The sequence below is a fragment of the Bubalus kerabau genome, chromosome 20, assembly GCF_029407905.1.
Source record: "Bubalus kerabau isolate K-KA32 ecotype Philippines breed swamp buffalo chromosome 20, PCC_UOA_SB_1v2, whole genome shotgun sequence".
NCBI lineage: Eukaryota > Metazoa > Chordata > Mammalia > Artiodactyla > Bovidae > Bubalus > Bubalus kerabau.
Window position 1 is genome coordinate 52,610,068 of NC_073643.1, and position 20,564 is coordinate 52,630,631.

General features: G+C 58.4%; 3 protein-coding genes across 3 annotated transcripts; all 3 read left to right on the forward strand.

Moving 5' to 3' along the window:
- Positions 1–3,173: 3,173 nt before the first annotated feature.
- On the forward strand, positions 3,174–6,946 carry CCDC71 (coiled-coil domain containing 71). The gene is made up of 2 exons (XM_055557806.1): positions 3,174–3,266; positions 5,236–6,946. Exon 2 carries the CDS (start codon positions 5,288–5,290, stop codon positions 6,671–6,673), a length of 1,386 nt encoding a protein of 461 aa, XP_055413781.1. The 5' UTR covers positions 3,174–3,266; positions 5,236–5,287; the 3' UTR covers positions 6,674–6,946.
- Positions 6,947–7,061: 115 nt separating this feature from the next.
- Positions 7,062–16,747, forward strand: LOC129635063 (laminin subunit beta-2-like). Its single transcript, XM_055557688.1, has 17 exons — positions 7,062–8,549; positions 8,708–8,822; positions 8,903–8,976; positions 9,086–9,274; positions 9,343–9,406; positions 10,748–10,947; positions 11,035–11,155; positions 11,238–11,426; positions 11,525–11,704; positions 11,827–11,939; positions 12,528–12,607; positions 12,695–12,851; positions 15,221–15,413; positions 15,507–15,650; positions 15,734–15,965; positions 16,043–16,216; positions 16,735–16,747. The coding sequence occupies exons 1-17, from the start codon at positions 8,406–8,408 to the stop codon at positions 16,745–16,747; spliced, it is 2,382 nt and encodes a 793-aa protein (XP_055413663.1). The 5' UTR covers positions 7,062–8,405.
- An 86-nt stretch (positions 16,748–16,833) lies between these two features.
- LOC129635064 (laminin subunit beta-2-like) lies at positions 16,834–20,332 on the forward strand. Its single transcript, XM_055557690.1, has 3 exons — positions 16,834–17,289; positions 17,844–17,940; positions 18,452–20,332. Exons 1-3 carry the CDS (start codon positions 16,834–16,836, stop codon positions 18,853–18,855), a joined length of 957 nt encoding a protein of 318 aa, XP_055413665.1. The 3' UTR covers positions 18,856–20,332.
- The last annotated feature ends 232 nt before the right edge of the window (positions 20,333–20,564 follow it).

The following is a 20,564-nucleotide window of genomic DNA, read 5'->3' on the forward strand; positions in this document are numbered from 1 at the left end:
GGGCGGTTCTGAGCGGGACCCAGCCTGGGAGCACCCGTGAAGGGTCCGACCAGGAGAACCTGGGGAATTAGGGAGCGGGCGCCCGCCCACCGCTACTGCGCTCTCAAGAGCCCACGACAGGCTTTGCGGCGGCGCCCCCTTGAGGCCTCTTAGGGAAAGGCCTGGGACTTGGCGGGGGCAATGGCTGGGTCTCCCTTCCCCAAGCTCGGACAGGGCACAGAAGAGGTTGTGTGATGCACATCGAGGCTAGCCGTGGGTGGAGGAGCAGAAGGTGCCAGCCTCAGTACTTGACAGGCCCTTCCACAGGTCTGGGTGGGGACGGTTTGTGTGGGGGAGTGTACCTGAGCAAAGGATGAAGAGTCAGAGGCCACGGACCTCCCAGTCAGGTCACTCTGGGCTTATCCCGTGGGGCCTAAGGCCTGGGCTACTCTGGGACCCAAGGCACTTTGTGACTGTCCATCCTCACGGTCCTGTGCCTGCCTCTAGCCAACTCGGGGGTCAGGCCAAAGCAAGTTGGTGTGACAGAGGCCGACCTACCTTAGACCCAGACCCTGGCTCATCCTATCTTCTCAGCATTAAAAGTACTGGCTGAGTCTGTGAGCTGGGGCCCATTTGTACAGGTCAGTGGTCACCTAAGAGCAGAGGTCCTCATGGATGTTTGTGCTTGCTACCATCCTGTCCCTATTTTATAGACAGTCTGCCTCATTTTCCCCAGAAGCACACCTGGAGACTGAGACACAAATGCACATAGTTAATGTGGGCAATGAGGACAGGAAGCGCCAGCAGAGAAGTGGCAAGAAGACAGGGAAACCAGCCAATTAAGGGTGTGTCAAACAAGTTCCCACTCTGGGCAACAGCGACCAAATCCTGCTGGGGACTCTGGGAGCCAGCACAGAACATGGGCCTCACATTATTGTTCCAATCAGAGCAAGGGTTGCTAAGGTACTGATTCTCAAACCTCCATCAGAAATGGGCTGAGAGGAGCTCCGGGGCATGAATACCTTAGCCTGCCTTCTCCATGACCAGAGAGTCTTCAGTCCCTTTCAGGGCCTGGCAGATGAAGTTGGAGGGCCGGCAGGGAAATGGTGCCAAGGCTGATTACAGATCCTGGCTAGAAGGCTTCCATCCTCCCACTCCATTCTCTCAACATGCTCCTCACTCAAACCACTGGTACCTTCCTCCTCAGAGTATTCACACTCTCCTGCACACCCTCTAACATTTCTCACTATTCCCTTTCCAGGCCTCTTCCCCCTCTCCTTTCCAGCAATTAAGCACATGAAAGCGTCCTACCTTTAGCTCCCTCCCAGCACCCGAAGTCCCTCCAGTGTCCCCTTCCTTCCAATCAAACTCTTGAAGTCATCTTCTCTTACAGGTTCCACTGCCTTAATGTCAACCTTATATCTACTACCACTGGTCCTCAAAACTTGGTCTTGCCAAAGTCACCATGGCACACCATAAAAAATGGGGGAGGGGCTCTGTGATCTTTTTCGTAACTGAAATTTTGCTGGCATCTTCAAAGCTTCACCCCTTGTGACCTTGGCTTTTTCCTGTTTCTTGTTCTGCCTCTTGGAGTCTTTTACAGGCCCTGCTTCCTCTCCCACCCTAGGAAGCGACTCCTCAAGACCCAGCCTTAGCTTTCCTCCTTGGCACACAGACTCCCTCCTGGGGTGATCCCTTCAAGACCAGTGGCCTCCTTCACATCTAGATCTTCACCAGATCTCTGCTTTGGTGGATATGGGTCTAGGGGCCATCACTCAGGGCTAGAAAAGATGCCAAATGGAGGGACTTCCCTCGTGGTCCAGTGGTTAAGAATCTGCCTTGCAAAGCAAGGAATACAGGTTCAATCACTGCTCAGGGTACTAAGATCCCACATGCCTCAGAGCAACTAAGCCCATGTGCCATAACCAGAGAGTCCATGCGCCACAACAAGAGCATGACACAACGAAGATCCTGTGCGCCGGACACAAAGCTAAGACCTGACACAACTAAGACACAACTAAGATCTGACACAGCCAAATAAATAGCTAAAAGATGCCAAGTGGAAAGCAAGGGCTGGATCCTGGGATGACCCTGAGGTCTCTTCAACCTCATCTCATCTGATCCCAGTCAGCATCCACCAGAGTCTAGGTCAAGTCAGACTTGGTCCTGATGAATGATCCCAGAGAGCTCCATCCCAGATATATTGGGTGCCAAGAGACAGAAGGATCAGCCTCCCCTCAGAGAACTAGGTACCCCAGACCACTTTCCCTCAGCCATACCATTCTCCTAGTTCTAATGTCTGGAAGGGATACAGACTGGGGATGGACCTACCCTTTTTTGTCCTCCATTTTGCACTGACTTCTAGACTGGACATCACTAAAGATGTATCCTCTTTTCGGGACACATCTAGGCCCATGCCATCCCTGGAGGCTGGGCTCTGCTTCTTCATGGAAGTGGATTCTGTTTACACAGGCCCGGCCCCACTTGCATACAGAGGGCAACACTGCTGGCTTTGGAGAAGCTGTGGAAGAGAACTTGGGCAGAAGGTGAGGCTGAATTAGTCCTAAGAATGAACAGTTAATTCTCAACCATAGATGGGGCAGAAATGGGGCTTACCCACAGTTGGGGACTGAGAGTGCTAAGGTGGGACTTCCTGATTGCACCCTCTGAGACCCTGGCCTTTGAGAGCCCACAATTTCCTTCTCTCTACCAACACAAGGGGACTAGAAGCATTGACTAGAGGAGCAGGAGAGTTTGCATTTCCTGCTGGATATATTGGCTATGCTTAAAGGCACAAAGGACCCCAACCACCAGGGCTGAGGCCCTGAGGTGCTTAGGGGCACAAGATTAGGCCTAGGATGGACTGTTGTTCTCTTTAGGGGTGCCCAGACCCCTCTGTATAGGCAGAGAAACATAGAGTAGCCAGAGGATCCTGGGGTTTTATGGGGAATGAGGAGGGCTATTAACCAGTGCCCAGATGAAGCATCCAGACACCCTCTGTGACTGCCCATAGGCTTCTAAAAGCACCTCTGCCCCTCACACTCCTGCACAGGCTCCCAAAGGTTTAGAGCGGTCCCTGCTGCCACCTCCTCCAGGAAGTCGTCTCTGGTTCCTATTCCTCCGGCCCCTAGACTTTGGGGGAAACGGGGTCTCGGGGGGTCAAGGGTCATTAGGGCGGGCCAGGTCCCGGAAGCGGAAGCGCGGTGACTTCCGGTGCGCAGCAGGCGGCCATGTTGGATCAGCGAAGGCGGTGCAGAGGCGCGTCCTGGGTCCCCGCGGCGTCGCCGGTAGGTTGGGGCCGTGGGCCTAGCCACGCCGCGGAGGGGCCGTCCACGAGGCGGCAGGGCGGTGGGCCGGGTGGCCGGCTCTTTCGGGACCAGCGCCCTCCGGCGGCCGGGATGAGACACCCCCCCACCCCGTGCCCAGAGACCCCACCCTCGGGCTGTGCGACCCGGTCGGGCTCCCACTGCCTACCCGTACATTTCGCTGCCTCCAAGGTCCCCCGCGTCAACTCTCGGCTTGGGCACCAGGAACGCGGACTCCCAACCTGAGGCCCCTGATCTTCCCTACCCTGGTTCCGCTTGGTTGGGGCTGCTCTCGTCCCGCAATTGTCATCAGTTTCTCCTGCCGGCCCCAGGGATAGTTGAGAAGTCAGGGGTCGGGCTGCAGCCTCTGTTTTCCGGAACCTCTTGGAAAGCCCAGAAGACCCCTCCCAAGGGCCCTGGCCAACCTGGGCGGAAGAACCCCAATTTACCCCCAACATCCTTATTGTACAGTTCACCGTTCTGGGAACTACCCTCCTTGGCGGGGGTGGGGGTGGGGTAATAAAAGAACCAAAGTCATGTGCAAGGACTGTACTTGGAGAATGGCCTCCGGAGAGGGGAAGTGCCTGAGACACCTGAGGATCCAAGAATATTTCCAAACAAAGGGCCCCAGGGCACTTCCTCCAGGGAGTTCTGAAACTTCTGCTCCATTAGGGTGGAGGAGGAAGCTGCACAGACGCACCTCCTGGCTCCAGAGACCTGCCTGATCCCAGCTGATCTTTTAATGCTCCTATGCAGCTGCGGAGCTGCCTCTGGGACCCCTCAGTGCCGGATTGGGCTAGATTATTAGTCCTGATTGACGGCCTGCAGCTTCTTCAGAGAAGCCTGGGACAACTTGGTTCTTGCCAGAAGCTCCAAATGGGCAGTATCAGATCTCTTGGGCCCACTTTATTAAGCATCTTACTTGGAGTCTGTGGCTCCCACTGTCAGACTTTGTGCTCTTGGTCTGGCTGCCTGGCCCCAGGCTGCCTGATTGTCTAGATGTTTTTCAGTCAGTCGTGTCCAATTCTTTGAGACCTCATGGACTGCAGCACGCCGGGCTTCCCTGTCCTTCATCTTCAGAAGCTTGCTCAAACTCAAGTCCTTTGATTGTCTAGAGATAATTTATTAGTACCTGCTACTCATCATCTTTTTCCTTTCTGTTGAAGGAGAGGCTGGCTGTTTCTCTGGGGTTGCTCTCCATGGCTCTAGTGCTAGGAATTGTACCTCTGAGTGCCTTGGCTGGGAACTCTGAAAGCCAGAAATGGTCATGAATTTGGGGTGTAAGTCTGGGCCTTTAGGCTGACATTCAGGCAGCGTTCAAAGCTTGAACTGCACTGCTTTCACTGCTTTTTCCAGCTGACCCTCCCAGCCCTGACCACAGATTCAAGTCATAGCAGGTTTGCCCTACTCTTTCTCATTTCGGAGCCATTGCATTGGCTGTTCCCCTTTTTGTACCATCTCCACGTGGTCCTTTCATGTTCATCACTCACATGCCACATGGGTATTCCTCTTGGGAATCCTTCCGTTGGCAAGCCGAGCTGTATGCCGATGTGTGTCCCAAGAACCTTAAGGGTATCTGTATCTTGCCTTCTATACAGGGCTCCTGGCAGACAGAGGTATTTGCCTGTATTCCCAGTGTTGAGTTTAGTACTAGGATTTTGGCCAAACTCAGATCTTTCCAAGGGCCCAGCAGTAGGTTGGATGGCTCTGATTATGGGCATGTATTCTGAAGAAACTGTTTGACCCATATGAGTTCACCACCTACCTCCCAACACACGCTTCACCTTGGTAGGTGGAAAAGCTTGAGGTTTTGCTCCATTGAGTGTTTGTCTCACTCTGACCAGGCCCCTGTGTGTCCATGGATATTATTATGAATGCTGGCCCTGATTGACCTGTCTGTCCTGGCCCCTCTCGTGGTGCCCTTCTTGACTCTCTTCCTCTTGCCTTGGAGGTGCCAGCTGCTTGTTTGTGGATCCCCAGGCAGACCTGTAGTGCCTAATGCCATGAGCGTGGTGGTGCAGCATGTGGAGGAGAAAGCTGTGCACTCCTGGTCACGGATCTCCACGGCGGGGAAGAAGGCCTTGGAGGAAGCGCTGCTTGTCTTCAACCCCATGAGCCAGGATCTCAGTGCCACTGAGGCCCAGCTTGTGGCCTTCCTGCAGGGCCTGCGGGATGATGGCTTCCAGCCTACCATCCTGCGCAGCGGCGATGTCTATGGCTATAGTTCGTGCACAGCCAACCCCCCAAGCCAGACAAAACTTCAGGCTCGTGCCCCCACCCCAGCTGCCGCATCACCTCCAGCCAGTGCTCCCCAAACTGCCGTGCGGCTGCCTGCGGGCCGGGCCACGCTGCTCCCCATGCCACTGTCTGGCAGGCTGGCCAAAGCGTCTACCCCAGGCCTCGCCAAGCATGCTACCACCAACCTGCTGCTGAGCTCCCTGAAGCAATCAAGTGCCGGCCGTGCCCAGGGTGCGGCGGTGGGCTTTCCCACCCACCTCTATCCAGGTGTTTACCCTGCCATGCGACTCTCCGTTGTCCTTGAGGCCCTAGTTCCCATCAAAACCCCTGTGGCCTGCTTGGGTGCCAAACGCAAGGCGCAATCACTGCACCTGTCACTCGGGGACTCCCCCCTGAAGGTGAGGAAAGGTCCAGGGAAGAGGCTGGGGAATGCCCAGCTCAAAGCTCCCAGAAAAGCCACAAGCAAGGGCTCCAAGTGTCTGGCTCGAAGAGGCCCCAGGTCTGGACCCCGACAAGGCTCTGGGCTCCAGAGCAAGACCTGCAAAATCACTGGGTCTCTCGGTGGCCCACGAGTGAAAGATGGCGGTGCTCTGGGCACCAAAGCAGCTCAGGCCAAAGCTGCCCGTGCCCAGGCCAAGGTGGCTCAAACACAGGCCACAGCCACCCAGGCCCGGGCCAAAGCCAAGGCTGTGCGGGCCAGGGCCAAGGCTAAGGCAGCTCGGATCAAGGCCAGAGCAGTGCAGGCCAGGGCCAAGGCCAAAGCAGTGCAGGCCAGGGCCAAGGCCAAGGCCATGCGAGCCAAGGCAAAGGTGGCTCGGACCCAGCCCAGGGGCAGGGGCAGGCCAAAAGGGTCTATTCAGGGCAGGACTGCAAGGAGGAGCCGGAAAAGCTGCCCTGAGACTGTGGGGCAGAAGAGGAAAAGAACAGAGGAAGCAAAGGACCTTTCTCCCCGGAAGAGAACACGGCTTGGGCCCCGATCCCCTAAGGTGCAGCTCGGACCTGGAACGGCAAGGCTGCTGAAGTTCAGGGCCATCAAGGTGGACAGACTGGCCTCAGACGACGAGGTGCGGCAGCAGGCTCAGCAGATCCTCTGTGTGAACCTTTCCCCTGTAATACGACTGCAGCCTTTGCCACCACACTCAGCACCCTGACTCCTTGACACAGCGACGTTTGGGGAAACCAAGCCCTGTTGTGTGTGTGGCCAGTGACACAGTGTGCAATGCACATGGATTCCACAAGCCCGAGGACTCCGGGTGCCTCTCCAGGGCCCTGAGGGCCACTGACCTCCTTGCAGAGACTGGAGGAGGTGGGGTGGGCGGGCAGACGGGAGGGGCGGTCTCATGGCGCAGCACACTGTGATTTATTCTTCAAGTTGTATGTCTGCTGTCCACCTATCACGTTTTATACCTTTCCACCTTCCAGTCTCCCCGCCTGCCCTTTGTGGTCTTTTTCGCATATGTGGCTGCTGGGAGGCCAGCTTGAGCGGATAGGAAAAGTAGCCCCATGAACAAGGATGCCAGAGAGGAGCCTGGTAGCCTGGGGAACGTTGTGGGTGTGAGTGAAAGGGGGGCGGCCAAGCCACTCAAGTGGGACACCTTCCCTTGGGGCTGCCCTGGTGTGTTGCCCAGATAGGTCCCTTGGAGGAGGACAGCAGGTGGCTACGTGGGGCAGCTTGCAGCCACAGGTTTTTAGGCCAGGGAAGGGGCGGTGCAGACAGCTGGCCTTGGCTACTGTGGCTGAAACCTTGGGGCCTTGTCGGGCCTTGTCTGGGGCAGGGCCAGGCCTAAATGGGCTGACGTACTTCTGCCTGTTCTCCGTTCTGCTCCTTCCTGGAGAGGGTCTAGCTTGAATTTCCCCAGTTGGTGGCAAGGGGTTGGGGGTTGAGTCAGAGGTCAGGGTGGCTCTGGGTTGTAGGGCCAGAGTCTCCTCACTGACCAGGACACTCTTGGGTGGGTGGAGTGCTGCGATTGCTGAGCCTGGAGAGTTTGCACACTGCCTCTCCGTGCACTCTGCCTGGGTTCCAAGTGCTCCGTTTCCAGGTCCAGTCTGAGCACGTTTTCCAACAGGGGCTTGTGTGTTTCAGACATTATTGGTTCTGTCTGCTTTGGAGAGGGGGCAGGGCCCTGGGCCCTGGACAAAACTAGCTCCCTGCCCATCTGCCAGCCCTTCACTGGCTGCCCAGCCTGAAAGGCAGCGTCTGGGGCTGGTGGGGAGGGGGACACATTCCCCAGAGGCTCCTGGAGAACAGCCTTTCAGGGCTGGGGTGGAAGCTCATTTGAATGAGAATCAGGTCTTTTCTGCCCCTGCGGGTTAGTCTGAACCGTGGCCCCACTAGCGCCAGCTGCGTTGGATGGCGGAGAAGCTCTGTGTGCCTCTCGCCCTCCCCACCTTCCGTCTGCATCTGGTGGCCGCCATTAATATCCTGTCCCCAGCCACGGCCTCCCTTGGTTTCTCCGGCTCTGGGGACCTCCCTGCTCCCAGCTGCGCCGTGGCCCCACCCTGCATGCTCCCTGGCTCTGATAGCCTTGCGTTCAGCTACCATGTGAGTACAGGGATGGGACTGAGGGCTGCACTCAGATCCTGGGGACGGCCCAGCTAGGGGCCCACTCTTCATCCTCTTTCTCAGGCCTGATTCTGGCTCCCACTGCCCAGGAGCCCCAGCCGGGCTAGGCCCCCTTCTCTTAGCCCTGCTGCTGCTGCTGCTGCCACCCATGGGTGAGAGATGGTCTTTTTCCCTGAGAGCCTTTTGGAGGGGGAGGAGAAATCACCAGGCTTTCCTGGGGGATGGGGTGAGGTGGGGGGAGGGTACCCCTAGGATCTCTACTCAGACCCTGCCACCTCCAAGTCCCAGCTCCCAGAACAAGTGCCCAGGAGGTACCAGACATGATGCCTCCGCCCGGCTGCTCAGGTGGCAACTGCCACCCACCTACTGGCAATCTGGTTATTGGCCGTGGCCAGAGCCTTCAAACCTCATCCACCTGTGGCCTCCATGGCCCTGAACTCTACTGTGTTGTCAGTAAACTACAGGTAGGGAGAAGGGTATGGCCTCTGGAGGTGGTATCTTTGGGTTTTTTGGACAAGTTCAGCTCCTGCGGGAGTTCAGGTCATTGCTGTGAAGTTTTGGAGGAGGGTAGAGGCCAACCATGCACTTTCCAACGAGTAACTCTCCTCAGGCGCCTCTCCAGGACTCGGAGAATTGCTGCTTTTGTGATTCTCGGGACGGGAAAAGCCATGGCATTGAGAATGTGGTCTCCCGGAGTGACCCTGATGGCAAAAAGACCTGGTGGCAAGCAGAGAGTGGTGAGGGTCCTCGTGTGCCCCTGTGTGCAGGTCTGGGCTCGGGTCAAGGCCTGGCCACTGAGCAGCCCTTGTGGTTACAGGTGTTGAGAATGTCACCATCCAGTTGGACCTAGAAGATGCCTTTTACTTTACCCACCTCATCATGACTTTTAAGGTGACCCAGTGCCCCACCCTGAAGTCTTATTCTCTGCCTCCTGATCCTGACCCGATGGCCACCACTGATGGGTACCCCTGGTGACCCAAGGACCCCCTCTTGTCCCCAGACATTCCGCCCAGCAGCTCTGCTCCTTGAGCGCTCAGTGGACCATGGCCACTCCTGGCATGTGTTCCGCTACTTTGCCCACAACTGCTCAGGCCTCTTTCCTGGGATCCCTCCTGCCCCTGGCCGCAGAGTCAGTGACCTCGTCTGTGACCAGCGTTACTCAGACATCGAGCCTGCCACTGAGGGAGAGGTCAGGCCCAGAGGAAGGAGGGTGGGGCCCTGGCATGAAGCCAGAGGCTCAGGCTTGCTTCTTCCCAGGTAATTTTCCAAGTTCTGGACCCAACCTTTCTGGCGGAGAACACAAACAATGCGGAGATTCAGGGTAACTATCCCACGGTCAGTCCTGGATTCCTTGTGTGTCAGGAAAACCAGAAACCTACCTGTGGGAGGAGAGATCCTGCCCAAGTTTGTGCACTAGTGGGGCAGAGCGGCAGGCAAACCAGCTCAGCCCCCCAGCGATTGTTTCCCAGCCTTGCCGCATCCTGGTCCTTTACTGTGGCCCCTGTTAGGGCTCCCCGTGCATGTCCCGTTACTGCTCCCCATACCTGTGCCCAATGCATAGGGACCAGCACGCTAGCAGTTTATATTTCTGCCCCATCACTGAAGTCCTTTGTGAGGAGGCCCTACTGTGGTCCCCATCACTCCTGGCCCTGCCAGACCAATCTTTATCCCCCACCTCTACTTGTATCACACTGTACCCCATAAACTGTGAGCCAGTGTCCTGTTCCCCATCACAGCCCCTTCATGGTCCAGTCTGCCCTCCCACCCCGCCTTAGTTTACTGCATTCCGGAAGCTGCCACCAGGTGGCACCAGCGCGTCTCTGGGTGGGATCTCTTCCTTGTGAAATAAATCTTGTTAAAGGACAAGAGAAACGTAACAACCCAGCAGGGCAGCCCAGAACCAGGCCAGGAGAGGGCCAGAACAGGACGACAAACCCCAAAGTAGCTTTTTCTCTATGTTCTACGATCTCCACCCACCTTGACTTAGATTATTACCAGCTATTGGGCATGCATGTGCACACACACCTTTCACCCTTCTAAGGCCTAGAGCGTGTTCCTCTGATCAGAAGAAAAGGGACTTCTGGCAAAGAGATACAGGAGGTGGCCTTGGCTTGGTAACTGAGTTAAGCTGTGTAGAGAAAGGGGGCCGTGGACCCGTGGAGCCCCACTGTGGGCCTGGCATCTTCTGGGCAGTGCTCAGTGGAGTGGATAAACAGGGTAACTGTCTTGGAGCTCACTTAACAAATAAGATGGGCAGTCAATAAGTACACATACCTCAAGTGGTTTGGCTGGGTGAAGAGCTGATCTCTGAGTCTAGTGACAGGCTGGGGAATGGGGTCCTTTACTGCACTGGGGAAGCAGGTTTCCTGTATCTAGCAGTACTGGAAAGGGGTGTCCAGGGAGCAGTGGGGTGTGCCTGTCTCAGCCCCGGGGTGATGGCAGGTCTGACGCAGCTCAGAGGTGGGATAATCGCCACTGGGATGTGGTCATCCTAAAACGGTATACTCAGGGGGTTGGGGTGGGAGAATCGCACAGTGCAGGTGCTGGAGGAGGTGGCTTCAGTGATGTAGAGAGGGGAGAAACCCCCCACAATGCCTCCTCCACCTTGGGCATAGAGGGATCACAACCTCTGTGCACCTGAGGGCTCTCCATTTGTCTCCAGAACTCCTGCGTGTGACTAACCTCCGTGTGAACTTCTCCAAGCTGCACACACTGGGTGATAGGCCCCTGAGGGGCCTCAAGGGCCACCCCTTCTACTACTATGCTCTCTATGAGCTAGTGATTGGAGGCAGCTGCCTGTGCCACGGCCATGCCTCCGAGTGCAGGCCCGCACCTGGGTCCCCACCCAGCGTGGAAGGCATGGTAAGTACTCCCGGAGGGGCACCAGTGGCTGGTGGGAGGGTAAGCCAGGGGACCAGGGCCGACTCATCTTGCCCTCATCCCTGTTAGGTGCATGGCCATTGTGTCTGCCGCCACCACACCACTGGTACCCACTGTGAACGCTGCCAGGGCCTGTACCAGGACCGCCCGTGGCAGGCAGCAGAGCCTGGGTACCCCCACACCTGCCAGGGTAGGTGCCATGCCCCGCTCTGTCTGGCCACACCTGCCATGGGTCAGCCCACTCCATGCCCACCTTCTTTGCCCTGCTCCAGAATGCGAGTGCCATGGGCACGCCCGCAGTTGTCACTTTGACATGGCCCTGTATCTCGCATCTGGCAACGTGAGTGGAGGTGTGTGCGATGCATGTCAACACAACACGGCTGGGCGCCACTGTGAGCTCTGCCAGCCCTTCTTCCACCGGGACCCCCTGGAGGACCCCCGCTCCCTTCACTCCTGCAAACGTGAGCCCTCCAATCCCCGATCCCAGTTGTGACCCTGATCCTTAAACTTCACATGACCTCTGACCTGACTCTGTCCCCACTTCTGACTCCTGACCCAGCCTGTGACTGCGACCCTATGGGTGCCCTGGAAGGAGGTTTGTGTGATGCCTACACAGACGCCACCCGGGGTCTCCTCTCTGGGCAGTGTCGCTGCAAAGTTCACGTCTGGGGCCAGCGCTGTGACTCCTGCCGGCCAGGTCACTATGGCCTGAGCCTCACCCAGTCAGAAGGCTGCCAGCGTGAGTGACCCTCAGCGTGACCCCCATCCCCAGATCCTCCTTGCTCTGTCCCCAGTTACTGCCCTAATAGCACCCCGGCCCCCACAGCAGTCCCGAAGCACCCTGACAGCTGTGTGCCCTAGCCTGCAGGTGCAACGCCCGGGGCCGGGTCCCCAGCACTCAGGCCTGTGATCCATCCAGCGGTGCCTGTCACTGCAAACGCTTTGTCTCTGGACGGGACTGCAGCCGCTGTCTGGTGAGGCTTGACCCCCCCACCCCCCTGCTTCTGATCTGACCTTGAATTGGGGTGCTGAGCTTCTAGAAGCTGGCAAGTACCAGGCTGTAACAAGTGTGACTGCAGACTGAGCCTTGAAGGTGGGTCGGTGCCACTTCCTGACCTGGTCACCAGAGTCAGCGCCACCTTGGCTAGCTGAGCCAGCACGGGGGAGCTTTGGTAACAGAAGAAAGAAAAGCAGTTAAAAGGAGTGGCAGAAGTATGGTGCGCCGAGTTTAAAGGTGTTTCACAGTAAAAGAGGTTGAAGGGGCACTCGGAGCATCCCCTTCTTGCCTCTCCTTGAACGTTACAAGTCCTTTAACTTTTATTTTACTCCTGGTTGTGTCCTCCTCCTCTTACCTTTACCTCCCCTCTGTGGAGCCGTGCAGGAGTCCACCAAGGGCCCCTCTAGCCTTCCAAGATGGACACAGAAGAGCATTCAAGCCCTGAGCTCCCCCACCAGCTTCTTCCTATGACTGGTCCCCATATACTTTTAGCCCCAGGCTCCCGATGGTCTTTTCCTTGCCCACATCTTCCTCTCCTTCCTCCACCCACCTTCCTCTTTTACAGCCTGAGTTCTGGGGTCTAAGCAGTGACTCTCTAGGCTGTCGGCCCTGTGACTGTGACTTTGGGGGTGCCTACAGCAACAGGTACAGGGCAGGGCCTGGGGGTCTGGGTCCAGCGGGGGGGGGCTGGGGAGTCAACTGTGTCCCATCCCCATCCCCACTCTGGCCCAGGTGTTCTGCAGGGCAGGGCCTCTGCCTCTGCCGCCCCCACCTGCATGGCCGCCGCTGCCAGGAACTCCAGTCTGGGTACTTCTGTGCCACCCTCGACCAGGCCACTGCTGAAGCAGAGCATGGCCACAGTCTCCAGCCTGCTGACCCCCGGCTGCCTGTGAGTGTCCAGCAGGGGCAGGGGGAAATCAAAGCTCACACCTTGGGGCTCAGGGCAGGGAGAGCACGTCCAGAGAGAGCTAGTTGGAATAAGAGGCCGGACAGGGTTAGGAAGGTGAGGCAGGTCCAGGTAGGGGTGGAATCAGCATGGTTGGAAGTTTGGTGACTTGAACAGAGTGGGAACATACTCCCACGACAGGTTTTCCCTGGTGGTCCAGTGGTTAGAACTTTGAGCTCTCACTGCTGAGGGTGGTGGGTTCAATCCCTGCTCGGGGAAGTAAGATTCCACAAGTTGCAAGCTGTGGCCAAAAGAAAAAAAAAATCCCCAGCCAGAACAGTATGGGAGGACACTGACAATTGACTTGCCCCCAGGGAGCCCCCTGGCCTGCTCCCCCCTACTGTACACCAGCCCCAGGGACCTCCTCTGGTTGGCTCGGGCCCCGACTTTGGAGACAGCGTGACCCTCGCTGTGCCCTCCAACGTGCCAGGCAAGCCTGGTACAGCCACCAGCTGCCCAGGGTAAGGACTCCGAGGGGCAGGGTTGGGTCATAGGTCACTAGGTCTTAGTAGGGAGGGGCCCAAGCCCTGGGGCTGTGGGTCACTGGGATCTTAGAGGAATGGGAACCTGAATCCTGAGTGTTCTCGGTCCTGGAATGGTCTGGGCCTAGGAGTCTGTGTCTCGCATCCAGACCCCAGGGAAGCCCCTGCCCCTGCATCAGGGAGCTGGCTTTGCACTGGGGAGGGGCTCAGGCTTCGCACGTGTGGTGGACGGGGCTGGCCTCTCTCTGCTGGCACCGACAGTGCCTCGCGCCCTGGACTATGACATCGTCCTACGCTATGAGACCGAGGTCAGTGGCATGGTTGCCAGGCAGGTAGGTGGGTGGTGCCAGGTGGTGGGTTGGGGCAGCTTCTTGACTGCTGGCTCCTGATCCTAGGCACCTGAAGTGTGGCAGGCATTAGTCCGGGTCCGTGCCCAGTCACAGCCCCGCAGTACCCGCTGTGCCCTTCCGTTGCCCTCAGAGCAGCTGTTCCAGGCGACCTTGACCCATGCACGCAGGTAGGGGGAACCCTGTGACTCCCAAACCAAGACTCTATTAGTAGCCAACACATCTGAAGCAATACCCAAACGAAGTGGGAAACACCCAACATGTTACATGTTTAGTTGATAAATCGTGTCCGACTCTTTTGCAATCCCATAGACTGTAGCCCGCCAGGTTCCTCTGTCCGTGGAATTCTCCAGGCAAGAATACTGGAGTGGGTTGCCATGCCCTCCTCCGGGAGATCTTCCCAGTCCAGGGATCAAACCCGCGTCGCCTGCCAATGCAGGTTCTTTACCACTGAGCCACCAGGGAAGCTAACATGTCATAGAACATTCAAAACAGGGACCTAATGTAAAACAGGGCAGGGTTTAGTTCCACCTTGATCTTTCTTCACTGCTTGTATGATGAAACACCGGACCCCACGTCTGCACAGTGGAAATGGAGCGTTCCTGGACCGCGTGATCATGACCTCCTCAGCCCACCCTTACTCCTCTCCCTGGTCCTTGCAGAGCCGTGGTTCTTTCCAGACCGTTCTGCTTTGAACCTGGAACACGCTACTCCGTGACCCTGCGGCTGTGGCGGACCAAGGAGGGGCGGAGACCCGAGGGGGGCACGATTCTCCTGGATTCAGTGAGATCCTAGGGGCTCCCCGCCACATCTGGGGGAGACACAAGTTATAGCAGGACAGTGTGGGTGCAGCGGGCCCAGGGACAGGGAGTCATGGAGGCCTAGAGTTGCACCAAGAGGCCTGAGGTAGGTGGAGAGAGGGAGGGAGGAGGATCCAGGCAGGGGGAAACGCATGTGCCAAGGGCAGGTCAGCCAGGCAGGCACCAGGCCTCACAGGACCTTGTGGGCCAGAGGAGGGGCTTGTCCTGGGGAACTGGGAGCCCTGGAAGGGATTGGAGCAGGGAAGACACTGTTAGAGGGTGGCTGATGCAGTGATTCGGAGTGAGGGTGGCATTGCCTAGATTGGTTTGGGGCCACTGATGTGTGTGTGTGTGAGTCTCTCAGTCATATTCAACTCTGCAACCCCATGGAATTCTCCAGGCAAGAATACTGGAGTGGGTAGCCGTTCCCTACTCCAGGGGATCTTCCTGACCCAGAGATCGAACCCTGATCTCTTGCATTGTGGGCAGATTCTTTGCTGTCTCAGCCACCAGGGAATCCCTGGGGCCACTGGAGAGGAAAGAGAAATAGACTCAGAAACAGGAAAGCGGCAGGAAGGGGGTGTGAAGGCCAACGTGTGTACAAATGGAAGTTCCAGCGCAGGTGTGAGTAAGTGGGATGGGGTTTACTGCGCTCTGCCCTCCACCCTCTACCCTCCTACTAGGTCGTGCTCCTGCCGCGGGTTGGAGAGTTGCCTGGACTGAGGTCCGTGGACCCGGGGGCCCTGGGGCGCTTGCAGGAGCTCCATGAGGCGGGCTGCCTGGAGGCAGCGAGGGTGAGCCCACCCCAAAGCATGCCTGAGGCCTGCGCCCACCTCGCCTGCAGCATCTCAGCCCTGCTCCATGGAGGTGGCCTCGGTGAGCGTGTGGCCATGGCTGGAGGGGGACTGGAGGATGGGGGTTGCGGTGGGCCCCGCAGGGTTCATCTGATCTTGCCATTTCTCCTGCCAGTGTGTGAGTGCCACCTGCAGGGTTCACTGAGCACCGAGTGTGCCCCACTGGGGGGGCAGTGCCCCTGCCGCCCTAACATCACAGGTCGTACCTGTGACCGCTGCTTGCCTGGGACATTTGGCCTCAGGCCCACCGGATGCCGTGGTGAGCTTTCAGGGCCCTGGGTGTGGGGTCTGGGACCAGCATGTCATTTCTCTACGTGGCTTGATCGCCCTGTCACTTCCCAGAGTGCCGCTGCCACCCCGAGGGGGCTGCCAGTGCCGTCTGTAACCCTACGAGTGGGCAGTGCACGTGTCGGGCAGGCTGCGCTGGTCGCCGCTGTGACCGCTGCCTCTCTGGCCGGTGGGGCTTCCCACGCTGCCAGCCCTGTGCCTGCAATGGACACGCCGAGTTGTGCCACCCATTCACAGGCGTCTGCCAGGACTGCCGCGGAGCCACCACAGGCCGGCATTGTGAGAGGTGAGGCTGCCCTGGAAGGGTTGGGGAGGGGTCAGGATGAGGGGCTAGGTCCCCGCTCCACATGCCACTGCCCCCAGGTGCTTGGACGGCTACTATGGAGACCCCACCCTGGGCTCAGGCCAGCGGTGCCAGCCCTGCCCCTGTCCTGGGCACCCTGGCTCAGGCCTCTATCATGGGACCTCCTGCCATGTGGACAGCACCAGTGGACATGTCCTGTGCCTCTGTGCCCCCGGCTATACAGGTGAGGCACGGTTGGCAGTGACCAACCCACGGCCCCGCTCACTTGTTCACAGTCCTGTTAGGTCCACAAAGCAAATCTCTGCCAGTGCCACATGTGTGTTTGAGCTACAGGCTGGGCTCCTCTCTTCAAGGAGTTCCCATTCTTTTTTTCTGGCTGTGCTGGGTCTTTGTCGTGATGCACAGGCTCAGTAGGTGCAGTGAGCAGGCTTTTCTAGTTGTGGCGCGTGGGCTTAATTGCCATGGGGCATATAGAATCTTAGTTCCCCGATCAGGGATTGAACCCGCGTCCCCTGCATTGGAAGGTGAATCCTTTACCATTGGACCACCTGGGAAGTCCCAGGAGTTCCCATTCTTAATGCATTAGAGGCGGAGAACTTGTAGGCCAAGAAGATGGGCCACAGTGTGCCTATCCTATCCTCTGCTCTTCTGGCCGGATGGCAGACTTTTTGGCTGGTTAAGTGGGACCCAGAGGCCCCGAAGGTATAGGAAGACGCCTAATATAACCCCCTCTCACTTCCATCCACTCCAGGACCCCGCTGTGACCGCTGCTCCCCTGGCTACTTTGGGCGCCCCTGGCCTGGAGATGACCCCAGAAGGAGTCCCTGCCGGCCCTGCCAGTGCAACAACAATGTTGATCCCCGTGACCCAGCCGCCTGTGACCCCCACAGCGGACATTGCCAGCGCTGTCTGCACCACAGCCACGGCGCTGGCTGTGCCCACTGCCGGCCTGGCTTCCACGGCAGTGCCCTGCGCCCAGGGGGCTGCCGGCGTGAGTTTGTGGGTGGGGTGGGTGAGGGCGTCCCAAGGTGGGGGAGGGGTGGATTCGCATTCTTCAGCCCCTGTCAAGCCCTTCCTGTCCCCAGGCTGCAGCTGTGACCCCCGGGGCACCAGCCCTGTGAGGTGCCCACCTGAGGCTGAAGCCTGCTTCTGTGACCCGGTCAGTGGGCAGTGCCCCTGCCGCCCCCACACACTGGGGCGGGACTGTAGCCGCTGTGCCCCCCTCTTCTGGAACCTCGGGGGACCCCGGGGCTGTGAGCCCTGCAGCTGCCACGCCCGACACTCTTTGCAGCCGGGGTGTCACCCAGTGAGTCAGCCCGTGTTGTGCGTGGCACGTAGCTGTGGCCGGGTGTGAGTGCATGTCCATGCCTGTGACACGGTGTGATTTAGGGCCAGTGTGAGTGTTAACACAGAGGTGTGCAGGGCTGCGAACAGCTGTGTGTCTGTGCTCTCATGTGATGTGAGCTGTGAGCAAACCTGAGACCACACAGGTCCAACCCCATTCATTTGGTGCCTGAAGGAGATAAGGTCTGAAGTGTGTTCTCGGGTCCCTGGTGCGGACAGGGTGGGAGTCAGGGAGTCAGAGGGCATGCAGACAGCGGGGCGCTTGACTCGGGACACACAGGGGCCTGTCAGGAGCTGAGAACCCAGAGGGCCTGTCGGGGGACGGTGGGAAAGTGGGGGCTGGCCTGGGGCTCAGACCAGAGGCAGAAGGAGGGGAGGAGCCTGCGGCCAAGCACAAGTGTGGATACTGCCAGGCTGGGACAGGGCTGAGGGGCGGCACCAGTGTGCTGCTCTGGGCCCTCTTGCCCTTCTCCCTCCCTCGTTGTTTCACTGACTGGCCACACTCTTTTCCCTCAGGTCACGGGTCAGTGCCCCTGCCGGGCAGGATTTGGGGGCCGCACGTGCTCCTGGTGTCGGGATGGGTACTGGGGTGACCCGGAGCAGGAGTGCAGAGGTGAGCGGGGCGCACTGGTTCACACGCTCCACCACCACCAGGGGTGAGGCCATCCTGACAGGGCCCTTGGGGTGGGGTGGCAGGGGCAGGGGAACCCTGGGCTTGACCTGAGGGAGTGCACAACGTGTTCATGGCTGTTTCCTCCAAAACTTAAAGTAATAGTCATGAAAACAGCTATAGGGAAAGAGTGTAGGCAAGGCTATGTCAGGTGGGTCTGTGGAGCAGACATGCTGGGTGGTTCTCTCCTGACCTCACCTGCCAGTCTTGACCCGAGCTGACCCCAGCCTGGGCTGCAGAGCCCTTGGAGCCCCAGGCTGTCTTCCTGCCCAAAGGCAGCCACTTGGGATGGCCCCTTGGCCGGGGTAGATGCCAGTACTCTTGGCCGTCCGAGCAGTGGCTTAGGAGAGACCACCACGCTCACACAGGGCAGTTTTCCTCTTCCAGGCTTGGTGGGGGCGGGGCTGGGGTGAGCGCCACCTGCTCTCTGCGCTGACCCTGTCTCTTGGCACAGCCTGTGCCTGTGACCCCCAGGGCTCCATCTCGCCCAGCTGTGACCCGCACACAGGCACCTGCCGCTGCCGAGAGGGCATCTCAGGGCCGAGGTGCCAGGCGTGTGCCCGTGGCTCCACAGGCGGCTTCCCACACTGCACGTCCTGCCCTCCCTGCTTCGCCTCCTGGGACCAACGCCTGGCTCCCCTCCAGCTGCATCTGGACACCATGGTCCATGAGGTGGCCGCCCTGCGACAGGGCATGCCTGGCTGGGGTGCTGGGCTCCGGGGAGATCAGCTGCAGGCCCTGGAGGGTAAACTCCAGCAGGCCCAGACACTCCTGGAATCGCCTTCCCCCACCAGAGGTCCCCTGCGACAACTTACAGAGTGGATCACCGGACTCAGGCAAGGGGTCTGGGGTCATTAGGGAGGAGGGCTCCAGCTGGCCTCCCAGGGTCAGGGACTCAGACGGTCTCTGGCTGGCTATCTGAGTCCTGGGTTCGTGAGTGAGGTGAGTCCGCTGGAGTGAGGAGACAGGGGCAAAAGGGCATCTCTGGCCAGGCTGATATTCCATTGTCCCACAGGACAGAAAGAACCACATTGGCCCAGACACTGTGGTTCACAGCACAGGTTGTGGCAGAGAGAGACTCATGGGTTAGGGGACAGTGTGAACATCTGGAAGAATTATTCCGGGAGTTAGACTGTGTCAAGGGCCTGGCCTGGCCCAGGAAGGCCATGGGAGCCCAAGGTGAGGCCAAGGTAGATGAGCCACAGGTGAGGGTGGGGGCAAGGCTGGGCCAGGAGGAAGGGAATAGGTGCCTTTGCTTATGTATCTGGGGGGCCCAGGAGGCTGATGGACCCCACCTCAGCCAGTGGAGCCCCGAACCACCCCTCTGTCATTCCCATCCCCTACAGATGCTAAGGCCCAGGTCTCCTCAGCTGCCCTGCTTTCTCAAGAGGCCCTGCGTACAGTCCAGGTCGTGGCCACACTTGGAGGACCAGAAAGCCTCCTGGGACAGGCCCAGGAGGTCCGGCGGTGGACAGAGCAGCTACTGTGGGCAACGGGCCGGCCCAAAGGGCCAGCTGTGTTGCGACTGAAATTGAAGGGGCTGGTCGACAGGGTCCAGAGGCTGAGCCCTCGGCTTCTGGGACTGCTAGAGAAAGCTGGAGTGGTGGGTGGAAATATGGGTCACTGGGGGATGTTTTGCCAAGGAGAGGACTCTCTCCTGGGGCTAAACTGAATGTAGGGCCATTCGAGATCCAGGACATAAATTCCTCACTGGGACCCTGATCTTGTTGGCAGGGATGCAGGGGTCAGGGACCTGGGCTGGCCCGTGTTCCTGTGCCCTCTGGTGTTTCCTCTTGCCCTGGGGCCCTGCCTACCTCCCAGTGGGCTCTCATTGCCTCCCGTAACTCCTCCCATAGCCTGGACATAGCATTCATCACCTTGGAGCAGTGCCAGCATCTGGTACAGAGCTGTGGGGTCTGTGGAGGGGGGCCTGGGGGAGTCACAGGGTACGATGCCTTGGCCATGGGCTCACAAGAGACACATTCCATATATGGCCCACCCCTACCAGCTACGGCAGACCCAGGCCACTGCAAGCTCCACAGGAATCCAGGCCTGGGAGACGTGGCATCGTGCAAGGGGGCCCTGGGGCGTGGCCACCGTGGCTCGTGTGCAAGCAACTGTGCAAACCATCCAGCATTTCCTCTTGGGTACATGTCTGCTGGTTATATGTCTGTTCACTGCTGAGGGCAGGGGCAGGTGGGTCTCCAGGACCCTGCTAGGATACTCCTAGAATGAGGAAAACTTGTCAGGGCTGACCAGGGGTCCAGTGGGAGCATTAGTGTGCTAGCGAATCTTGAACAGGTTAGACCTAGGGGTCAGGAGGACTTGATTTGTAACGTTTGTCAATTTCCATGGTATGAGTAATTCCCATCATGACTGATATCAGCCTACCTATTATTTAACAACTGGAGGAGGAAATGGCAGCCCACTCCAGTATTCTTGCCTGGGAAATCCCATGGACAGAGGAGCCTGGTGGGCCACAGTCCATAGGGATCACAAAGAGTTGGGCAAGACTGAGTGACTGAACACACACATACACACACACACACACACATTATTTAACAAGT